Source organism: Ursus maritimus, unplaced genomic scaffold (genome assembly GCF_017311325.1).
Source record: "Ursus maritimus isolate PB19 unplaced genomic scaffold, ASM1731132v1 scaffold_13, whole genome shotgun sequence".
NCBI classification, from domain to species: domain Eukaryota; kingdom Metazoa; phylum Chordata; class Mammalia; order Carnivora; family Ursidae; genus Ursus; species Ursus maritimus.
In genome coordinates, this window is record NW_024423675.1 from 51135520 (window position 1) to 51156315 (window position 20796).

The 20796-nt window shown below is 37.2% G+C and overlaps 1 protein-coding gene across 1 annotated transcript in view; it reads left to right on the top strand.

The window, feature by feature from the left end:
• The first annotated feature begins 7359 nt into the window (after positions 1-7359).
• Positions 7360-20796, top strand: part of GRM1 (glutamate metabotropic receptor 1) — a 397420-nt gene continuing 383983 nt past the window's right edge. Inside the window, 1 exon segment of the mRNA XM_040627927.1 lies at positions 7360-8059. Coding sequence (XP_040483861.1) covers positions 7360-8059 — 700 coding nt within the window.

The window sequence follows — 20796 nt, forward strand, 5'->3', positions numbered from 1 at the left end:
CAGAAAGCCAATGGTTTTGCATTTGCTCATTTTTGGACCCACTCTTCAGAATTGTTTTTAGAACCAGAGGAATATGATGTCTTCAGAATCACACTTCATTTTAGATCCAAAACTTATCTATTTATTCAACAAGTAGTTGTTGAGGTATAGCTAATCTTTAAGGTTCTAGAGTGTCAATTATGAGAAGACATAGTTCTCTCTCTTCAAGGAACTTGGTTACTTTTTATTATTTAAGAATTTTGGTACCAATTGTCCACTCCTAGAAAATTAAATCCACCCTCAACAAGGATGATTATTTGCTATGATTAATGATATTAAAAACAATACATTACTATTTGTTAAATAACTTTTATCACCATTCCAAAAATATTTTTATTAATGGCGATATAGTTGGAATAAATCACTATTTTGAAAGTGACAACAGCAGTTGTGAATGAGGCTAGGTAAAATACAAATTTAAGAAAATTAGTAATATTCTTTTACAGTGTCATCTCACATAAAAGTGCCAAATAAGCACTTTTATTCATGATTTCCTTCAGAACTGGAAGCTTTCATAGATAAGTTGAATTTGAAATGAATATTTGAAGAAGGACATATACACAGAAAAGAAATGAAAGATGAGTAATTTTTGTTTTTGTTTTGTTTTTTGGTGGAGTGAGAGGTATGAACTTAGGTATGGAACAATGCAAGGCTTATTTGGTTAGAAAAAGTATAAGTAGGAGAATGGGATGAAATTTTATCAGTAGCTTTCAATTAAGAGTCACATCTGAGTTACCTAGGAAACTTTAAAAAATATGCCTTCGCTATTCCGATGACTCCTTGGGCCCATTTGGGACAGCTTTCTCTGGTCAGCTGCTCACCTCCAACTTTGCCTACTTTAGGTAAGGGAAGGGGTGGGTACAAATAGTTCCCATGTTTTGCTTGAATGAACCCCCTCCTTAGTGGACTTTGGTTGCCAAGTTGAAGAATTTAGACATTATTCCGGTAGCAACTGTAATATATTGTAGGTTTTGAACCATGCAGTTGAAAGAAGGGCTGTGTTTTAAGTAAATCAGTATTTTGGTGGTGTGCTAGAGGGATAACGACCATGTTGTAGATGTTCTGTTCTGTGAGGCAGGAATACAATATATTGCTTTTTAAACAGGAATAATAATTTAATTTCTTGTGTAGGTGAAACTGTAGTAATATAAAGCCTTTTCTAATGAAGGCTTTTATTGGATATGAAAATTTAGATACTTTTCCTTCTTAATTGTTCAAAAGTTGACTGTGAGACTGTGCAAGTAGGTTACTGCCGTTATTAGAACTGTTATAAAAGACGGCTATTTTAAGCAAATAGAACAATCACCTGTAATGCTTATGCCCTCAACTGATGAAAGGCCCAAAGGAAAGGAATTCAAATTCATTTTCTTTATCATTTAAGCATTTTCTGAGAAGAAAGCATCAGTTTAAAGCCTAAGGAAACATGAAAATAAGTAACAGCTCAGTCCATATAGTTGGTTTTTATGAACTAATAAATTTGGAATAAATGTAGTATGATATGGCACTATCCCTGATTTGTTCACTAAGCTTAGGCAAGGAACAGATTCTTGGTGCCTCAATTTTCCCTTCTATGGGACTAGGATAATATGCCTGTTTTACACATCTCAAATGATGGTTCTGAGAATCTTTTCAAATGGTTATTTTCAAATCATATAGCCACAACATTGGATAAAGGTGAGTTCCATTTATGTATTGTCTTCTTTTTACCCTTATAAAGTTTTTAAGTTTTCATTTACTATTGGTGCAAATGCAGTACAGTAATGAAAATAGTTTCTTCACATCTGGAACAAATTTCAGTACCTCAAGTGAAACAAGGTTTGTAGTATAAATATGTTTCAAATGATTTAATACTAATTAGGTTAGTTACTTGCACTTGACAAATAATTGCAAAGTAATTATTCTTCTGACATTATAAGAATAACTTAGAAGCATCTATAAACTACCTGGCTTTGGTGTTTCTAAAGAAAGGCGTAAAAAAGATGATATTTTTAGTGTTCAGGGAGAGTGTATCCATTCATTTAGTCAACAAATATTTTAGCCCCTATTATGAACCGAACATTATTTTAGACAATGGGATACAGCAGGATATAAAGCAGACAATAATTGTAGCCCTTACTGTGCTTTCAGAATAATTGTGTTTTCCTTATTCTCTTCAATTGCATTTTAATACTTTAAAAATAAATGTTTGGAAACTTGTGATGGAACAATATGTGGCAAAATGCATGTTGTCTAGTCAATCTGCATGAGTCCACAGAACCATTGATGATTTCTATTTGGTCATGAAAGCTGATGCTTTTGGTCCTATGTCTGCATATATAGTTATAGCCTAATTAATCAGACCAATAAAACAACTGACTACATATTAAATTTGGCTTATTTTAGTTCTTTTAAAATATTTTGTTTACTTTGTTAATCTTGTTTTATAAGAATATTTTGAGTTTCTTAAAGAAAGAGATTTTATTTTATAATTTTTATTGCCTTTGCTTCAGAGCACAAAGTTCTATGAAGATATAGCAATTTCCCTCTTGATTTAAGCAATGTACAAACAAAATTGGATAAAGAAACTGAAAAATCTCACTGGGGCTTGAGTTATCTTGTGAATCCATGAATTAAATATAAGAATATAAGAAATGTCACACTAGATTAAATTAATTGTCCATGGAACATGTTATTTTATGGAAAAGCATGGTATTCGCTCTTCACAACATTGATCTACTTGAACATAATTATATTTCCTTAGTAATGCATTATATATCAATTTCCACAAATCAATTTTCTACAAAGACCTTCTTTGATCCCATTTCTATTTTCAGTCAGTACTACCTCTTCAGTTATGAGTCTATTACCTCTTGTGTATGCTTCACTTCCATATTCCAACGACTGTGTAAACTACTTTTCAAAACACCCATTAGAGTACACTATAATTTGGAATATGTGATTAACTTATTCATCTCTTTCTTTTTAAAAAATCTTATTCTTGCTCACTTTGAAAAGTATGAATTTTTAACAGATTTTATGTGGAAAATTTTACATCCCTTTGCTTATTTAAAATCTAGACCAGTTCCTCTATGATGTCCTTTATGATTGGAGAGAAATGAAAATTGTGCATACATTCCTAAGGAGAGTGATCACAGTTTTGTTTATGAATAATATTGTTTTATGACCATGTAAGAACAATGAGCATTTTGTTGCCTTTATTGTTACAACAGCACATTAAATCATTGTCTGGAGATAGTATGTCGGGTGTTCTTTTTGCTCAGTCTCTACTGCATTTTGTGTGAAATAGATTTTCTAAGCCCAAATACTCATAACACTTTCTACCCTGTTACAAATCACATACTGAATGTAATATTCTACACTACTAGCACTGAATAAATATTCATACAGAGAGCATTTCTGGATTCATGTACCTTTAACATTCTTTGAACTCTTATAGATTAGTTTATATGCCTATATTAGTGTATTCACCTATTTATAATATTTGTTAATTTGTATGTAATTCATCCTCTTAGTAATTTTCTTCGCTTCTACTGATAGAACCTTACCTTAGATGTCTCTACATGTATTACACCATCCCTGCCTGGGTAAAGTCTTAATTTCCAGGAAGAGAAAGCATATTTGGCTAATCTTGTCCTCTTCTTTCTCAATGCATTCTTCTTGTCATATTTTTGCCCTTGTGCCTTCTAATGTTGGTCTTAAATAATTAGCAATAAATTTAATTGACAATATCAAGTCAAGACATTTAAAACTAAAAATTTTCTTAACACCTGTACTATTTAATTTATACATATATATGAACCTTCTATGTTAAAATCGCCAAATGTTTCCTCTTTAAAATAATTTATTTCAGCTAGCCTGAATGAGTGGTTTTTTACTTGGACTGTATTGAGAGCAAATAAATCTGAATATTAATTATTCCCTCAGTAGCAGATTCTTTTCCAAACTATGTCAATGCAATATATTGAAAATATTCATCTTTAAGGAGTACACATTGATGCTAAATGTGGACTTCAGAGACATTTTTTCTCTAATCCTGAAAATAATATTTAATGGTTTATATATGCACAGAAATCTTTGTACATTCACGGTATCTGTGAAATATTCCAGGAAAATCATGTTTAGGGCTTATCTTACTAGAATAGCATTATCTAAAATGGAATTTAAATGGCTATTAGAGGTAGTGAGATACTATGATGCACTGTGAACACCTTTGGCTTGCTCTTCTTAGAGCAGACTTCTTCCTAAGGGTACAGGGAGAGAATCATTTTACATTATGTGTGAAGAGAGAAACCGAATTCTTCCTATTTTCCTTGAGTAAGCATACTATTACTTCCAGAACTGAGAACTTTTAGGTCTAAAGGCTGTTACCTGCAGTGCATTATTTGTGGAAAAGGAAAAAAAAAATCCTATCCTCTTTATGTTGTCCAATTAAAGTCCAAAAAAATCTGACACTTGGGGGAAAAAGCAGAGGATCTGTTCTTGTTTTGTTTCCTTTCTTAAGTTTCATGAAACACACTAAAAGAGTATTTAAAATTGCCACATGTGGTTTGTCCCTTCCAGCTGGATGTAGTACCAGTCCACAAAATAATGATGACATGAGCAAGGTGATTATAAAGGGACCCACATAAGCTGATCTCTCGTCTCTGCAGATGACACAAATAGAAAGCTTTGAGCCAGAGTGGAAAGGCACATTGTCACTTGCCTTTCCCCTCTGAAGAAGTTGGAACATATTCTGCTCAGCCAACATGTTCCCAGAGGAATGTGATTTAACTTCCACTTTTCACACAGTAAGAAGCAACACTGGAGACCTGTCGGGAGGGTGATAGCAGCCTGGGAGGAATTTGGATAAGTGTTTTTCACTCCAGTGTTTTCATGTGACTTGACTCTCATCTCAATTGAGTTACATCTTGACCTGGAAAATGCAGCCAATGTTTGCCTTTTTTCATTTGGCGTACCTTGATTCATGATATGCATATCCCTCCTTTCCCCACTCCCACCCTAGGCAGCCTTTCTCCTGAAACCTACTAATAGACTTTCTCTAGCTGTCTCCACATGTATTAACTTTGTTTCCCTCAGTAGGGGCTTTACTTCCAGGGAGACAAAATGTATTTGGGTCCTTGAAATATATACAAAGAGTATTCACCCAAAGCAGCCTAAGAGGTTCCCTACTCCTTTTGCCAGATCTGACTATTCATATATCTGGCAGTTTCCTTAAGAACCCTCTGGTAGTAGAGAAATTATTACTTCTCACCTCTCCCTAGCTTCCCCCTCCTCCATCAAACGACTGATTTTTATTCATGAGATAATAGACAAGCCTTGGGTGACCTGTTTTTTTTCCCCTCCCCCCTCCCTCTTTTTTCCTTGCGGTAAAATAGTGCTGAAGAAAGAGGGCACTAGTGTACAGCCCAGATCGCATCCTTGCACCGTCTGGATTAGAGCTGAGGCGTCTGCGAACCGAGCGTGGCCCGAGCGGTGTTCTGGCCCGAGGACCATAGCGCTGTCTACCCGGACTCAGGTACGTCTCAAGTCCAATTCTCCAAGCAGACCCAGGTGAGCAGACACCTCCGGGCGGTGAAACCCACCCACAGTGGCAGACACAGTCCCAATCTATGGGGTTTCCTCCTGGTCCCAGGGGCATCTCCGCTTATTTCTTTTAGTTCAGCATCCCTGGGAAGCGTCGGGACCCATAGATGCCTGGGTTGCCTTCCTCCTTTTGCCTGGCTCACCTCCTGTCCTCTTGTTCCCCGCCCGCTCCCTTAGCTCCTTTCTCGTCCGACTCTCACCTTGAGAAAGGGAGCTGGGGAGGAACGAGAGGGAGCCAACTTCAGCCCCACAGGCGGCTGAGATTTGGCGCCTCTGCCCCCGAAGCGGACGGGTTTGAATAAACCTGCTGGAGCACTGACTCCAAGGCGAAGAGAATGAGAATGGAGGGGTGGTGGGAGACAAGGGGAGGTGTGTGTGTGTGTGTGTGTGTGTGTGTGTGTGTGTGTGTGTGTGTGTGTAAAGAACGCAGGGAGAAGGGTTAAAAGAGCGAAGTCGGGGGTTGGGAGGGGTCAAAGAATTGCAACTCGCTGGTCAAGGCGTCCCCTCCAGGCGCTGCGGGTGAATGTTTCTGCGGCGGGACTGAGCACTGTCCAGGGTTCTGAAGGCTGGCGAGCTTGAGCCACCGCTGCAAGAGCTACCCAGAAGCTCCCCTCCGTTCCCTTTCTAGAAATGTGCAAAGCCAAAGGTCCCGATTTAGGCGAGTGCAGGGGCCCCCTCCACCCCCTCCCTCCACCCTCCATCATGGGAAACAAGTTACCTTATCTGCACCCTTTCTCCCTCAACATCTACAGTAAGCCTGACTTCTTGGGTGTGTGTGGGGTGTGGGGGGAGGCGGAGGTGTGGGAGACATACCAAACTCCGACATGCCGAGACTTTACCAGGCGTTGCCTTAGTAACTAATATGGATTTCCTCAACCTGACAAATTATATTTACTACTTGGGTTGTATGTTGAGGTCTCTTCAGCCCCTCGAAGTTAAAGTAACATGTGCATTCCTTTTTTGCGTTCATCTTGAAGTAATGCTTACACCTTCATAATGAGTTTCCAAATTTCTTCTGGGAAAAGTTGATCTTTTCAAATCCGGAAAGTTCCCTTGGGTTAAAAGACTTAGCTCCTCCTCCTCTTTATTCCCTTTCCCCGTCAAGTGTGTAAGTGTAATGGGTATTTGGGGACCTGGAAAAGGCTTGAAGCTGAAGGAGGGGGAGGGTCGGCGGGGCTTTGCGCCTCCAGGGACCGATGAGGGCACTGCGGGCAGGACGCACCACCTTCAGCCTTCACCATAGCTGCCTCCCAAGCTGTCTCTCTAGCCGGTATCATGATGTGCTGGAATGAAATGGACCGGGCAACTATTAACATCACTGACCCAGAGTTTTGAAACAGGTCCTGTGATAACGAGCTTTGATTTTATTCCTTTTTATTTTATTTTATTTATTTATTTATTTTTATTGTCAGCAGCGTCCAGCTCACGGCTGCTGCTACGACGTCCATTGTACTCTTGACCAGTTTACTTTGATGCACCGGTGAAGAAGGGGGCTCGAATCCCCCTAGAAACGCCTCCAGGACAAGGAGGTGGTCCTGGAGGACCAGGAGGAGGAGGAGGAGGGGAAGGAGGCGGGGGTGCAGGCTGCGAAAGTGTTGGACCAGCGGTGTTGGCAAGCAGGACCGAGCTGGGAGAGGCAGGCGTCGGGCATCTGTCTACGTTGCCAGCCCGCAGAGCCGGCTGGCAGGACCAGCGTGGGAACGCAGCTGGCCGGCTGTGGACCGCGTCCTCAGCACAATGGTCCGGCTTCTCTTGGTTTTTTTCCCAGCGATCTTTTTGGAGATGTCCCTTCTTCCCAGGGGACCCAGCAGGAAAGTGTTGCTGGCGGGAGCCTCGTCTCAGCGCTCGGTGGCCAGAATGGACGGAGATGTCATCATTGGGGCTCTCTTTTCAGTCCACCACCAGCCCCCAGCGGAGAAGGTGCCCGAGAGGAAGTGTGGAGAGATCAGGGAGCAGTATGGCATCCAGAGAGTGGAGGCCATGTTCCATACGTTGGATAAGATTAACGCGGACCCGGTCCTCCTGCCCAATATCACTCTGGGCAGTGAGATCCGGGACTCCTGCTGGCACTCCTCCGTGGCTCTGGAGCAGAGCATTGAGTTCATCAGGGACTCTCTGATTTCCATTCGAGATGAAAAGGATGGGCTCAACCGGTGCCTGCCTGACGGCCAGTCCCTCCCCTTAGGCAGGACTAAAAAGCCTATTGCTGGCGTGATCGGCCCAGGCTCCAGCTCCGTAGCCATTCAAGTGCAGAACCTGCTCCAGCTCTTCGACATCCCCCAGATTGCATATTCTGCCACAAGCATCGACCTGAGTGACAAAACTTTGTACAAATACTTCCTGAGGGTTGTCCCTTCTGACACTTTGCAAGCAAGGGCAATGCTTGACATAGTCAAGCGTTACAATTGGACCTATGTCTCTGCAGTCCACACAGAAGGTAGGCATTGCATTTGGGAAAGAAAGGTACAGAGAAAGCGACTACATTGCATGATATGCGATCGTGATCATAGTGTTGTCCCTGTATTTTAATAGCACTGTAGGGAACAGACTTTACCCTTGTCAGTACATGCCCACCAAGGCATTGCCTTTTATCCTCATTCTGTAATTATAGTGTAGGAAAACTGTGTCCCATGGTGTTTTGGGGATAGTAGGAGCCTATCAGATACAAACTCTCCATGAACAGTATCCAACTGTAGTCTTTGGACTTAGATGTTTGCCCTTATATTCTGAGTTTGTGTTTGAAAGCCTTGTTTGCCCAAGGTGGTATACTACCCTTAAGTGACTGGCTATGATTTTCCAGGCTTAGTGACTAATCCAATACAAGCAATTAGGAAAACAAAACAAAACAAAGCAAAAAAACTTCCTGTCCTCTAAATTGGGCTTGAAAGCTTGATCTTGTCTTGAACAGCTGAAGGTTCTTTGTTTTAAGTTCCTCTTCCTTCACATCCAAAGCTTACCTGTGAATGTTCGATTAATGCAGTCATCTCCCTCAGTATATCAGAAACTTATTTCAAATTCTGGAGTGTCTTAGATACAATGGAAAAGTAAATAATTTAAATCATTTATTTATTTTCTTTCTATTACATATGTTAAAATTGTCCAGATGTCCTCACTCCTCCCAAGAATTTTCTTGTTTTTGAGAAATAGCACTGGTGACTTCTTGGATTTGAGTTTTGGTTTCTGATTTTTTTCTTTTTACACAATGACTTTGCTCATTAGAATTTAGTTAGATCAATTGCTAATAAAAGGATAGTAGATATTAATTTTAAAATGGCTTTTAAAAATGAAATAGATTTACTTGAGGTTAAAAACTTTGATTTTTATAGGATCTTACTTACATGAATTCTCAAAATATTTCTTACAAAGATTTCCCTTACTCTCTTCCTCTTAGCCTGTATAGATTTGGGGATAAAATGAGACTTTTGAGTCATCTATTCTTAACTCACTTATTATGTTTATAAAGAAACTGATTAAACATTAATGCCTAGGACAATTCACATATATATGCTGGCAAGTGGAAGAGAATCTTGAGGATATTGCTGCATTCATATTTCTTAATATGGAATTATTAAAAGAAAGGCCAGGAAAGAAAGGTATGACTTCATATTCTTTTAACAGTTACACAATATTCAGTTACTGGTGTGAAGTCTGATTTTAGAAATTAAGAGACATTCTTACTGAAGTGGTTATATGGTGATTGTTAATGAAAACCAGTGCTTTAATTTATAAAGGGAGCAGAGTTTTCAGGATAAGCAAAAACAATGTAGAATTATACATTGTGATTTCAGAGTTTGCTTTTGGGGAAAAAACTTTCTGCTGCAATATTGTGACTTATAACAACTGACTCACATTTCTGAATCTTGATTTTTAATAGTGAATGGCATACCTCTTTCAACAAAATCTCATATAACATTTTTAAGACACAATTTTAAGTTCAAATGTTAATCTCTTACATATTAATGTCTAATGTTAATTTCCTATATTTTAATGTTTAACATAGTTTCCTCTAGTGCTTACGTGGAACAACTTGAAAGCACAAATTAAAGATGTGTTAATTATCAGCATTAGGTCTCTCTAAAAGGAAATGGCAAAATCTAGATGGAGTGGGACTTACTTAAATATTAAATAATTCTCCCTCCATTGAGCTAGGTCAATGTTTATAGAGATAAGAAGTATAAATTTCTCCTTTAAGAAGTAATACTTCATCACTTTTATATACTAGTTTTATTTTCCATATTGTAATATAATACCGTTTTATTTGGGGGTACAGAAGAGTAGAGAAAAGACAATCTTCAATTTGTTTTCCAGTTGCATCACTTTGCTAAAAATAATTGCTAATAGTGGGTTGCTTTCTGACAAGTAGAATTATGCTTTTGGAAAATTAATTGGACTTATGTTTGCCAATTTTGTTCAGGGAAGGGCTTATATTAAAATTTCACCCTTATATTAGTTTGGATTAGTTTGTTTCCTTTCTATCTTCTGACTGATGTGTGTGGCAGAGATAATGTCTCCATACTATTATAGTAGTTGATTCCAGACTACATTGCATTCAGAGAATAGCATCAGAGCTAACTTTGGTGTATATTACCAAGAGTTTTGCCATTCACCTTGCCTTTTTTTATATGATCTCGTATCTTCTAAAGGAGAATTTATTTCTTTTCTTATTAGACATATTTGTGGAAACTAAATTGATTTTATTTTCTTCTATCTGCAAAGAAAGATAACAGTCTCTGTTGTATAAGCTCCAGCTGAAAATTCATTTTTCTTGAGGTTCTGCCCTCCTGCTTCTCAGGGACTCATGGTGTACTGGCCTGCAGGCATTTTCTTGCATCATTTAGTAATTTTCCTGCCTTCAGACTGATGGGGTCACCTACTGGTGACAGTTCCTTGTCAAAAAGCAGCTAAGACCACATATCAGTGTTGTCTTTGCCATCTGGGCACTATTCAGGAAGGAGGCCAGTTTGGATATTAGCAATTTGGAGCTTAGAAATTCTGGAACCTCCAGTGACCTTCACCTCTCCTTTCCAAATTATCCATTCTCTAGTCAATTTACCATCATATTTTTTAAAATTAGAAGTTAGGCTAGTACAGTTAACATCAAAAGTACTAAGTGACTAGGCTAGCGTGTCTTCATTTTCATGGTTAATTTTGATGGACTTTACAATCACGATTGGGGCATCCTATTATTCGAATGTCCCAATTGTTTGTATATCCCTTTATTATTTTATTTTATATTGAAGTTAAGCTTGGAGATGTTTTCTGTTTGTTTGTTTTTTAAGCCAGCTAGAATTCAGTTGTTATATTATTTTATATGCATTTCAATCTTCTACCACATCATCTGTGCCACACTTATCCTTTGGGCCATAACAACTGTCAGTTTACCTGACATAAAACAAAATTGGTGTACATGTAGTTACCTACAGTAGACTCTCCAGAAAATTTCCAGGATTGGTTCTTGAGGAGAATATTGATGGAGGATCTGTTGAAGGGTGTGCACTGAAGCAATAGACCCTTATTCACAAATAAAAAATTGAGTGTATTTTGGAGCAAGCTACTCACCTGGAGTATGTGTCTTTAAATATGCTAAGCATAAAATACAGAAATAGCCTACTTCTGTGAAGAATATCTTGGCCAAGGACACTGTATTTCATCCTTGTGATGAAATGCAGATTCCCCATCAAGAATCAAATTTATCATTTCAAAAAGTTGTAGAAAGCAGTACTTTAAAATAATTTTTTTTTTTAAGATTTTATTTATTTATTTGACAGGGATAGAGACAGCCAGCGAGAGAGGGAACACAAGCAGGGGGAGTGGGAGAGGAAGAAGCAGGCTCACAGCAGAGGAGCCTGATGTGGGGCTCGATCCCATAATGCCGGGATCACGCCCTGAGCCGAAGGCAGACGCTTAACCGCTGTGCCACCCAGGCGCCCCATAAAATAATTCTTTTTTAAAAAAAATATTTTATTTATTTGACAGAGAGAGACACAGCAAGAGAGGGAACATAAGCAGGGGGAGAGGGAGAAGCAGGCTTCCCCCTGAGCAGGGAGCCCGATGTGGCCCCATGCGGGGCTCAATGCAGGGCTTGATGCAGGGCTTGATGCAGGGCTTGATCCCAGGACCCTGGGATCATGACCTGAGCTGAAGGCAGATGCTTAACGACTGAGCCACCCAGGCGCCCCTTTAAAATAATTCTGGTTAATTACATTAAAAGCATTGAACAAGTCCAATAAAGAATATTCCTTGAGTTTGTAGCTTCAAAAAAAATTTTTTTGATTGGATACATTTTCATTTGTTTTAAGCCATTCTCTGTCAGTATTTTGTCTTGTAGTGTCAGATGAGTATTGTTACCATAAAGGGTTTCATTATGCTCTATACAGTGCCCTTCACTATATGGTGACTTTTGTTTGCAGTTACATTTTCATTGTGGTGCACCTTTTTTTGATGCTTACTTACATTTTATATGAAATTGGCCTTTTGGGAGTATTCTTTTCAAAATCTCATCTTTTTCTTTTTAGAAACCTTTTTCTATTTGATATAAAACTTACTTTACAAATCTAATGGCTTCAGAGGAAAATCCTCCAAAATCAGTGAACTATTACTTTAGCTAATGAAGGTAGATATAAGAATTTTATTTCTATTAAATATCATATTTTCTAGCTATGTACCAGTAACTTTCTTCATATCTTTCTTATCTTGATTCCAACCTATTTCACAATAAGTTGCCTTAGTAAATTGCTCTATTTTGTCACAAGATAAGGAATGGTAGTGTCTTCAAAGGTTATTTAGTTCAACCAGTTAAAGATGCTTAAAACACCACTATCTTTGCCAAAAAGTAGTTTCCGTATGCTCTGAGTTTCCTATTTGTGATTAGGATTTCTAATGAGAGTGAGAGAATAGAGGATTTAAAGTCAGAAGCAGAATTTCACTTATTAATCAGCTTTCTATATAATGACCTGACTCCCTGAAATTTCCACTAATTCTCAATCAGCCACTGGGAGTCATCCAAAACAATTTAAATTCCTCTTCCATGCGATATTTGCCATCAATAAATCCTCTCTTCTTTATGCTATAACTCACCAGTTCTCTCACCCATTTATTCTAGTTTTTAATTCCCTCATCGTCACAGATAACTCAAGAAGACCTTAGATAAGTTATTATCCAGAAGTCTTTTAAAACATATGTACTGCTGCTGGGCCATAACTCCTTTTTTTATGCCTGGGTAATTATTAATATTGATATTGTTATTGTCATTTTTTTTTCTGAGAGTAAGGCTTTTTTAATTTCCTTTTAAGTGTAAAATTATTAGCTTAAATCTGCCTTATCAGTAAGTTCTGGGATTTGATTATTTAATTCATCTTAGCATCACTTTAGGCCCAGGTTTGTGTCCTCAGGATTTAATTATATACATTGAAACTAATAAGAGAGGGTCCTATCATCCATCATCAGCAAACTACTTCTTGGCTAACTCTGGTGGTCGCTCAGTCTTTATGAATTTCCTTGACAGCATGTTTTTCCACTACATACTGTACCACTTTATAGATAAATAAATCAATATAGGTAATTTAAATGAAAAGCCATCAGATATTCAACTCTAATTGAAGATTTACTATACCAAAAGTATATATAAAAATTTTGAAGACTTGGTCGCAGTTACTAAGTACTCTACACTGTAAAGGCGGTACAGTTTGAACACATGTAAAACAAATAAAAGATAAGTGTAGACATTTAGAAACATGAATTTATATATGTTTAGGGAACACTGAAAGAAAATATTGGGGCGCCTGGGTGGCGTAGTTAAGTGTCTGCCTTTGGCTCAGGGCGTGATCCCAGGATCCTGGGATAGAGCCCCGCATGGGGCTCCCTGCTCACTGGAAGCCTGCTTCTTCCTCTCCCACTCCCCCTGCTTGTATTCCCTCTCTTGATGGCTGTCTCTCTTTCTGTCAAATAAATATACAAAATCTTAAAAAAGAAAGAAAGAAAGAAAATATTGGTGAGTGTAATTAGGTAGTAAAAATTCAGAGAAAAGAATTTTGATTAGTGGTTTTTTTTTTTAATATGACATTTGCAAAAGTTAGAAACAGTAGTAAGGATGTCCCCATGGGGGATAAAGTAAATGGGTTAGCTTGACTGGAGTGGAGAATATGGTCCAAGGACTAAGAATAAAGATAGCAACTCAAATGTGAATTCTTATATTCTGTGACTCTGTGTTTATTGATATGAAGGACAAAAAATGGAGAATCCTGAAGCATGTGCCAAAGAATTTTGATTTTGAGAAAGATATGCCCAATAGAGTTTGATGTGATTCAAAGATAATTAAGTGAATTTTACTGAAATATATAGGGGAGATCAATTAAAGGGAAGGGGAAGCTAACTATGAAAATTTTAGCTATTGTGGAATTCTATGTACTAGGCTGTTGAAATAGTTGGGAATAATTGAAATGTGCTCCTTTGTCAGGGATAAAGGGGAATCTGAACTATCTTTAGTCTTGCAATCCTGGAGGTCCAGAAGAATTTCAGTGTAATTTACAGGCATGTCATGAGTAGTTTTCAAAACCATGATTCTTTAGGTTTAAACAGCATGGACTAAGATTTAATATATTTAATTCAATGTGTACTTTGTCTGAGGGCACATGCATTATTAGCAAGCATGGGTGTGTGGACAAAAAAAAAAAGCCAGGGAGAGTTATGAGTTATTGTATTTTTGATTTTAAAAAGTGTTCACGTCCAAATAAAAGCTTGTTCATCTGGAACCTTGATTCTCCAGCTGACTTTACCTGGGTACTTGAGAGTTGGCTTCTTAAACTCCAAACTTCTACATTTTAAAAATTGAGTTATAGCTGATATACAATATTATATTAGTTTCAGGTGTGTAACATAGTTATTTGATGTTTTCATACATTATGAAATGATCATCTCCATAGGTCTAGTTATCCTCTATCACTATACAAAGTTATTATAATATTATTTGTTATTTTCTCTATACTATACTTTACTTTTTAAACATTTTACAAGGTGATCCTTGCAAATTATACTATACAGTTTTCTGACTTTTTTAAAGAGTGCTAGATTTAATAGATGCTTTTCTTAAGTATACAAAGTAATCATTGTGATTATCAATTGTTACATGTGCTGGGATACAGTGGTAATCTTGAAGCCCGTTGAAAAATATAAAGCCATTTATTCCTACCAAAAATGGCCCCAGATTGCCATACTTTTGAGTTTCTATATTTGTTAGTTTTTTCCTATATTGGCTAGACTTATTAAGCCATTTTGTAAGTTATTTAATCAGCATTTAGTGAACAGCTACTGTGTACAAAAGATTAAGATGAAATACAAAGATAAAAAAAGAGACATCTTCATTATTTTGAGAAAGATTGAACTCTTCTTGATTCTTCTGCCATGCCATCAATCACCCTATGACTTCATTAGCTTTGGAACAAATTTTTCAGGTAGCTGGCCTGCACAGGGTAGATGGTGATGGCAACTCCTATTTTATGTTTCTATCGTGTGGCATGGCAGTTGCCATTCCTCTTCAGGCACTAAAATTTTTCTCCTAGTGATCTACGGTGCTAATATACAATGACTATTTTATGGATTTTTAAATAACTTTCCAGGCAATGGCCAGAGTGGTATCATCATGAAGAAATTTATCAGAAGCCATATTTTCAGCATGCACCATAGTAAGACCTCAGAGGGCTGGGGAACCACAGTAGAGGACAGAATACTTTAGCGAACAACTACAACCACTGAAGAAACAACTCATAGGTCATGCATTCTGACATTAGATTGGAAGCAACATCTCACTAGAAGAAGATTTTCAGAAAGCTTTGGTTGAAAACCAGATTCAGGCTGAGATATAAAGCCAAAATGATGTGGCTGTCTTATCCTTCAAAGAGCTATCATTAAATTTTTATGTAGAAATATTTATGCAATTTATGTATTCAAATTTTACTATTTATTTATTTATTATTTATTTTTCATGCCTAGTTGCTCTCTATGAATGTCCGTATAACATTTAAGATTTTAATTTATAGGAAAAATTATAATTTTCATATCCTTTCAATCTCATGGGAAGTTTTGTTTTCTTAGACTCGTGGGTATTGTGGTACCAAATATAATGTTAATGTTTTATGAAGACAATTCATTGGTTAGGTAAAAATTCTCTTTTACCAATTTTAGAATTATCTCTTTTCGTCACTTCATGGCCAAGAAATTGAAAATTCAAGGTGATTATCTAAATGATTCAGATAAAAGCCTAAATTGGCAACTGGAGTACAAAAAATATTTTGGGGAGAAATTATTTGGTTACCAAGTAAACTTATTTTGTGTTCTAATGAAGACATGACTGTTTATGCATTGGTAAACACGTGTCTATTATGTGTCAGACACTGGTGTTGGTGCTAAGATTACATAAATTAAAGGAATTATAACTATTATTATTGCCATTGCTATTATCATTATTATCAAGGGTCCCATAGTCTGTCAGAAGAGACAAATATGTATAGGTAGTTATAGGTTCATGGGTTATAAAAAGTTAATCATTTGAAAAAAATGATCTCCCACTCTTGACCAAAGCCCTCACAGGGATGGAATTCTTCCCTGGATCTATGCAACTCTACCTCCATATTTGTGCTTGTTATCATCTAGTAATAAAACTCCTTTATTAGAGAAAATGAACTTCCAACTTTAAGTGTCTGTTCCACATGAAACTCTACTTAAAGCTTGTCATTTTTTCCCCATCCCCTTCAGTACAGAGAAATAAAGACCAGAAAGGAGGACCTTTTTTAATGAAAGATCACACTTACTCAGATGGCTCTATGGTACCATCTCTATAGCAAGTGATCAGGGGTTGTGTACAGTGCATAAGGATGAGAAGAGTTGAAAAGGATGCCTAGAGCCAGATTCCAGGGATCAGGGATAAGATGGGCCCAATGGGTTCATGGAATTAGCCATGTTTAGAAAGCCATCAGGATAAAATGTACAAAAACAATCCCTTAAGTTTATTGTGCAGATGAGATACAGCTAGATAAATGTAAGATATTATTGTTATTGTCAGGCTATTCCAACTTTAAATAAGATGTCCTTAGTTTAAATGAGGCAGTGTGAAGTGAATTATAAGAATGTTCTAGAAAGAAGGTGTGCAAATAAACAGAGAAGAGGTATATCTTGTTGATTTGCTAAATTTGATCAGCACATTCAGCTTCCCATGTTCTTCCTTCATAACAATTACATCCATAGCATGTGGCCATAGATGAGGGCTTTCCTTTATAGAGTTGGATAGATTATTCTGTAGCTATTGCTGGATCCTCTGAGGCAGCCTCTGTTCTCTGACACATTTTACAATTTGTATGTTATAAAGGCCAGAACATAAGAAGATCAATAAACAAATTTCTGACAGTATGTCGAAGAGGAGAAACTGTTTACAATAGAATTTAAAAGGGTATTGAGGATATTGAAACAGGGAAACAAACAAATAATATCCTTTTTTCCTGGATAAATAAATATACTGTATTATTTTCACTTTTTGGTTGACAGATATTACTCCGTTGGTAAAGAAGATGTGTTCAGATGTCTGTCATAATTAAACAGATGTTTAGTGAGCACTTTTCCTGGGTCAGGCTCTCTGCTGTAGCCATCGATGACCAGGGCTAAACTATAATTCCTCTATCAAGAAGTTCATCATGTGGTGATTACCATTCAATTTGATAAATGCAACTATAGGAGTAGGTGTGAATAGAGAGGTAACAGAGAAAAATGTCACTACCTTTCTCTGGGCCAGGGAAAGAAGTGAGGGTAGCCTCTTAGAGGCCTCCCAAAGGAGGTGACACTGAAATTCACCTTATTAGAGGGATAGGAGAACACAGAAGAGTGAATATGAGTAAAAGTATTGATGTAGAAAACAAAGTATGCTCAGGGAACTTAAACATATCACTAATTCTGGAACATATGTTCAGGGAAAAGGATTGGGGAAATATCAAGATGAGAAGGGAGCAAAGACTTATGCCATGAAGGGACAGGATTGCCACATCAAGAAATTTAGATTCTATTTTGTAAACATGGTGAGCCAGTGAAGGATTTTAAACAGAGAGGAAACACAATCAGATTTATATTTTGGAAAGGGCACCCCGAAAATTTTGGGGAGGACAGATTAAGAAAAGAAGTCAGATCGGAAATTGAGACACAAGTTGGTAGGCCACTGATAGTTGGAAAAGTGGTGGAGAAAAACACAGTTAATTAATCAATTTATTCAAGAGATGATAAGAGCTCTACTAAAGGAAGTGCCAATGGGGATGGAAAGGAGAATGGATTTGACAGCAGTTTAGTAGAGAGATTAGGATTTAGTGACTGATTGGTTATGAGTATCAAGAAGAAAGGGAAGTCAATAATGACTCCCAGGTTTCCATTTTGTACAACTAAATAGGGAGAAAAAAGGAAGCGCAGATTGGGAAAATGTGAGTTTTACGGTAGTTGAATTTGAGGTATCTATAAGACCAGAAAGTTGAGAGAACCCATATGTCAAAGATCTGGAAAAGGACGTAGATATCTGATTTGTCAGCAAATAGCTGTGGTTAAAACCACAAGAGTGGATGAGATTACCAAGGGAGAGGATATAGAGTGAAAAGAGGAACAAGTTAAGGGCAGAACTTTGAGGAAGATGAAAATGAGAAGAGGATCCAGAAAAAGGATGGAGAAAACCAGAAAATTAGGAGAAAGAGGAAGAACCAGAAAAGAACCAGACATGGCAGCTGAGGGAGGAGAGATTTTCAGGAAGAGAACAGTGACAAATATCACAGAACTGACAGGGAAGGGAGAGTTATAGAAACAGTGCTCTGTACCAGTAGCCTACACTTCCTCCTAGCTTCTGCCTCTCCAAGAATCTCTCTCTCTCTCTCTCTCTCTCTCTCTCTCTCTCTCTCTCTCTCCTTTTTAAACTCTGAATACTTTAATGTGTATTTTCTACAAACAAGGATAGTCTTGTACTTAACCAAAATATAACCATCAGAACCAGGAGATCATCAGTGACACATTACTACCATTAGACTTTCAGACCCCATCTGAGTTTAACTTAGTGTCCCAATAAAGTCTTTTATAGCAACAGGATCTGGTACAGAATCAGTCATGTTTCTCAATCTCTTTCAATTTGGAGTAGTTCCTCAGTCTTTCCTTGATTTCATGATCTTGATAGTTTTGCAGATAGCAAATCCAATTATTTTATAGAATGCCCCTCAGTTTTGGTTCACTGATGTTTCCTCATGATTAGGTTTAAGTTACACATCTTTGCTAGGAATATTCCAGAAGTCATGCTACATTCCTGTCACCGCACTGCTACAAGGTATATGATTTAAATTTGTCCCATTACTGATTATGTTAATTTTGATCACTAGATTAATATTGTATTTCTCAGGCTTCTCTGCTGTAAAGTTACTCCTCTCTTCTTTGTAATTAATGAATATTTTATGGGAAGGTTCTTTGAAACTCTGTAAATATCCTGTTAACCATCAAACTTTTGATTTATTCATTAATTTATTTATGTGAGTATGAACTTATGGATTCCTATTTTATTCAGTGCATTTTAATTTATTATTATTTATTATCATTACTTTTTTAGTACTAAATTGTCAAGCTGGCTTTTGTGTTCTTTTGATGTGTACCATCATTCTCTCAAAACTCCCTTATTTTCTGGGACAAAAGTTTTTTCAGGTTCATCTTTTACTTTTTTTATTTGAGTGTAGTTGATACAAAATATTATATTAGTTTCCGGTGTACAACATAGTGATTCACCATCTCTCTATGCTCTCCATGCTCACCATAAGTGTAGTTACCATCTGTTACAACACAATGCTAATACAGTACCATTAACTCTATTCCCTGTGCTATACCTTTTATTCCCATGACTCATTCAAGGATCTCTTCATTTCTAAACCCACTGGAGGGGCAGAGACCAGGAGGCAGTGGAGGTGGCAGGTATATAGCATTGTTCCGGGAAACTGGGAAGTGTAGGTGAGAGAGGACGGTAGCTAGACAGAGATGCACTTCTAAGTGAAAACATTTTCTAGGATGAGAAAGACTTAGGCAGTTTTAAGAGATGATGGAAGAAAGTGATAGAAAAGGAAATTTAAGGATAATTGAAGAAGGAGAGTTGCTGAGGAGGCAAGAAGAAATCATGGCTGGGCTACACTGAATAGGAAAAGGCTTTCTTCTGGATGGTGATACAGTTAGGTTGGGAAAGAGGAGAAAAGAAATGATATTTGGTTGCCTTTGTTTTCTCATGTTCATTGTGGGAGAAGGAAAGGGAAAGAGAGCAGTTCACATACAAACAGGACAAATTTTTAATGGACCCAACTGAAACCATGTATTTCTAGTAGTGTGAGTTCATACTGTTTTGATATTCTCTCCAGGAGTGTACAGTCCCCAGGTATAAGTGACGAGTCTCTGCTTTCACAGCACCTTGTTAACTTGGCCACCTGCTGGCCCAATGTCCAAAACACTAGAATATATCTGTAGTTAATTACATAGGATACCAGGTGTTCACCAGAGATAATAGCCTAGAATTATCCTTTGTCCAGCTCGTGTCACAAGGCCAGATGAAGGAATTGATATTTAAGAATATCATGTAAGAGATCATTATCAACCACTTTGCCTAAAATTAACTTTCCAGAAGACTACATACCTGACTTTGTTTACTCTTCCTGAAGAGTTGCTTTTTCTAAGATGCATTTTAATACTGTCCCTTTTCATTTCTTAAAGGTCAGAACAAGCATTGGAAATGTAAATAATGCCTTATAATTTTCAATTTTTTTTGTTGAAGATATTCCTTGTATGTTGTTCAATGTCCCTTGTATAAAGTCCATTGTTAATAATTCTTTTGAGATTTTAATACCATGATATCATATATCTCTGTTGAAGAACTAACATATTTCACTTAATTGGTATTGAGGGTATTGTGTTTTGCATTTTTCTCTTTGCCTACCAGGAAGCTCAAAGCTAAATCTGATGCTCGATTACAGAAAATATTTAGTTTACATGTGTAGATATTAGCTTCGTCTACCTTACTTCAACAGCATTATTTTATACTTTTTATAATTGCGAAGTGCCTCCCCTCCATTTTAAGAAGAGTAAGAATATTAATATATGTGTAGGTGGAAGCGACCCCACGGTAGGTACAGATCCCTT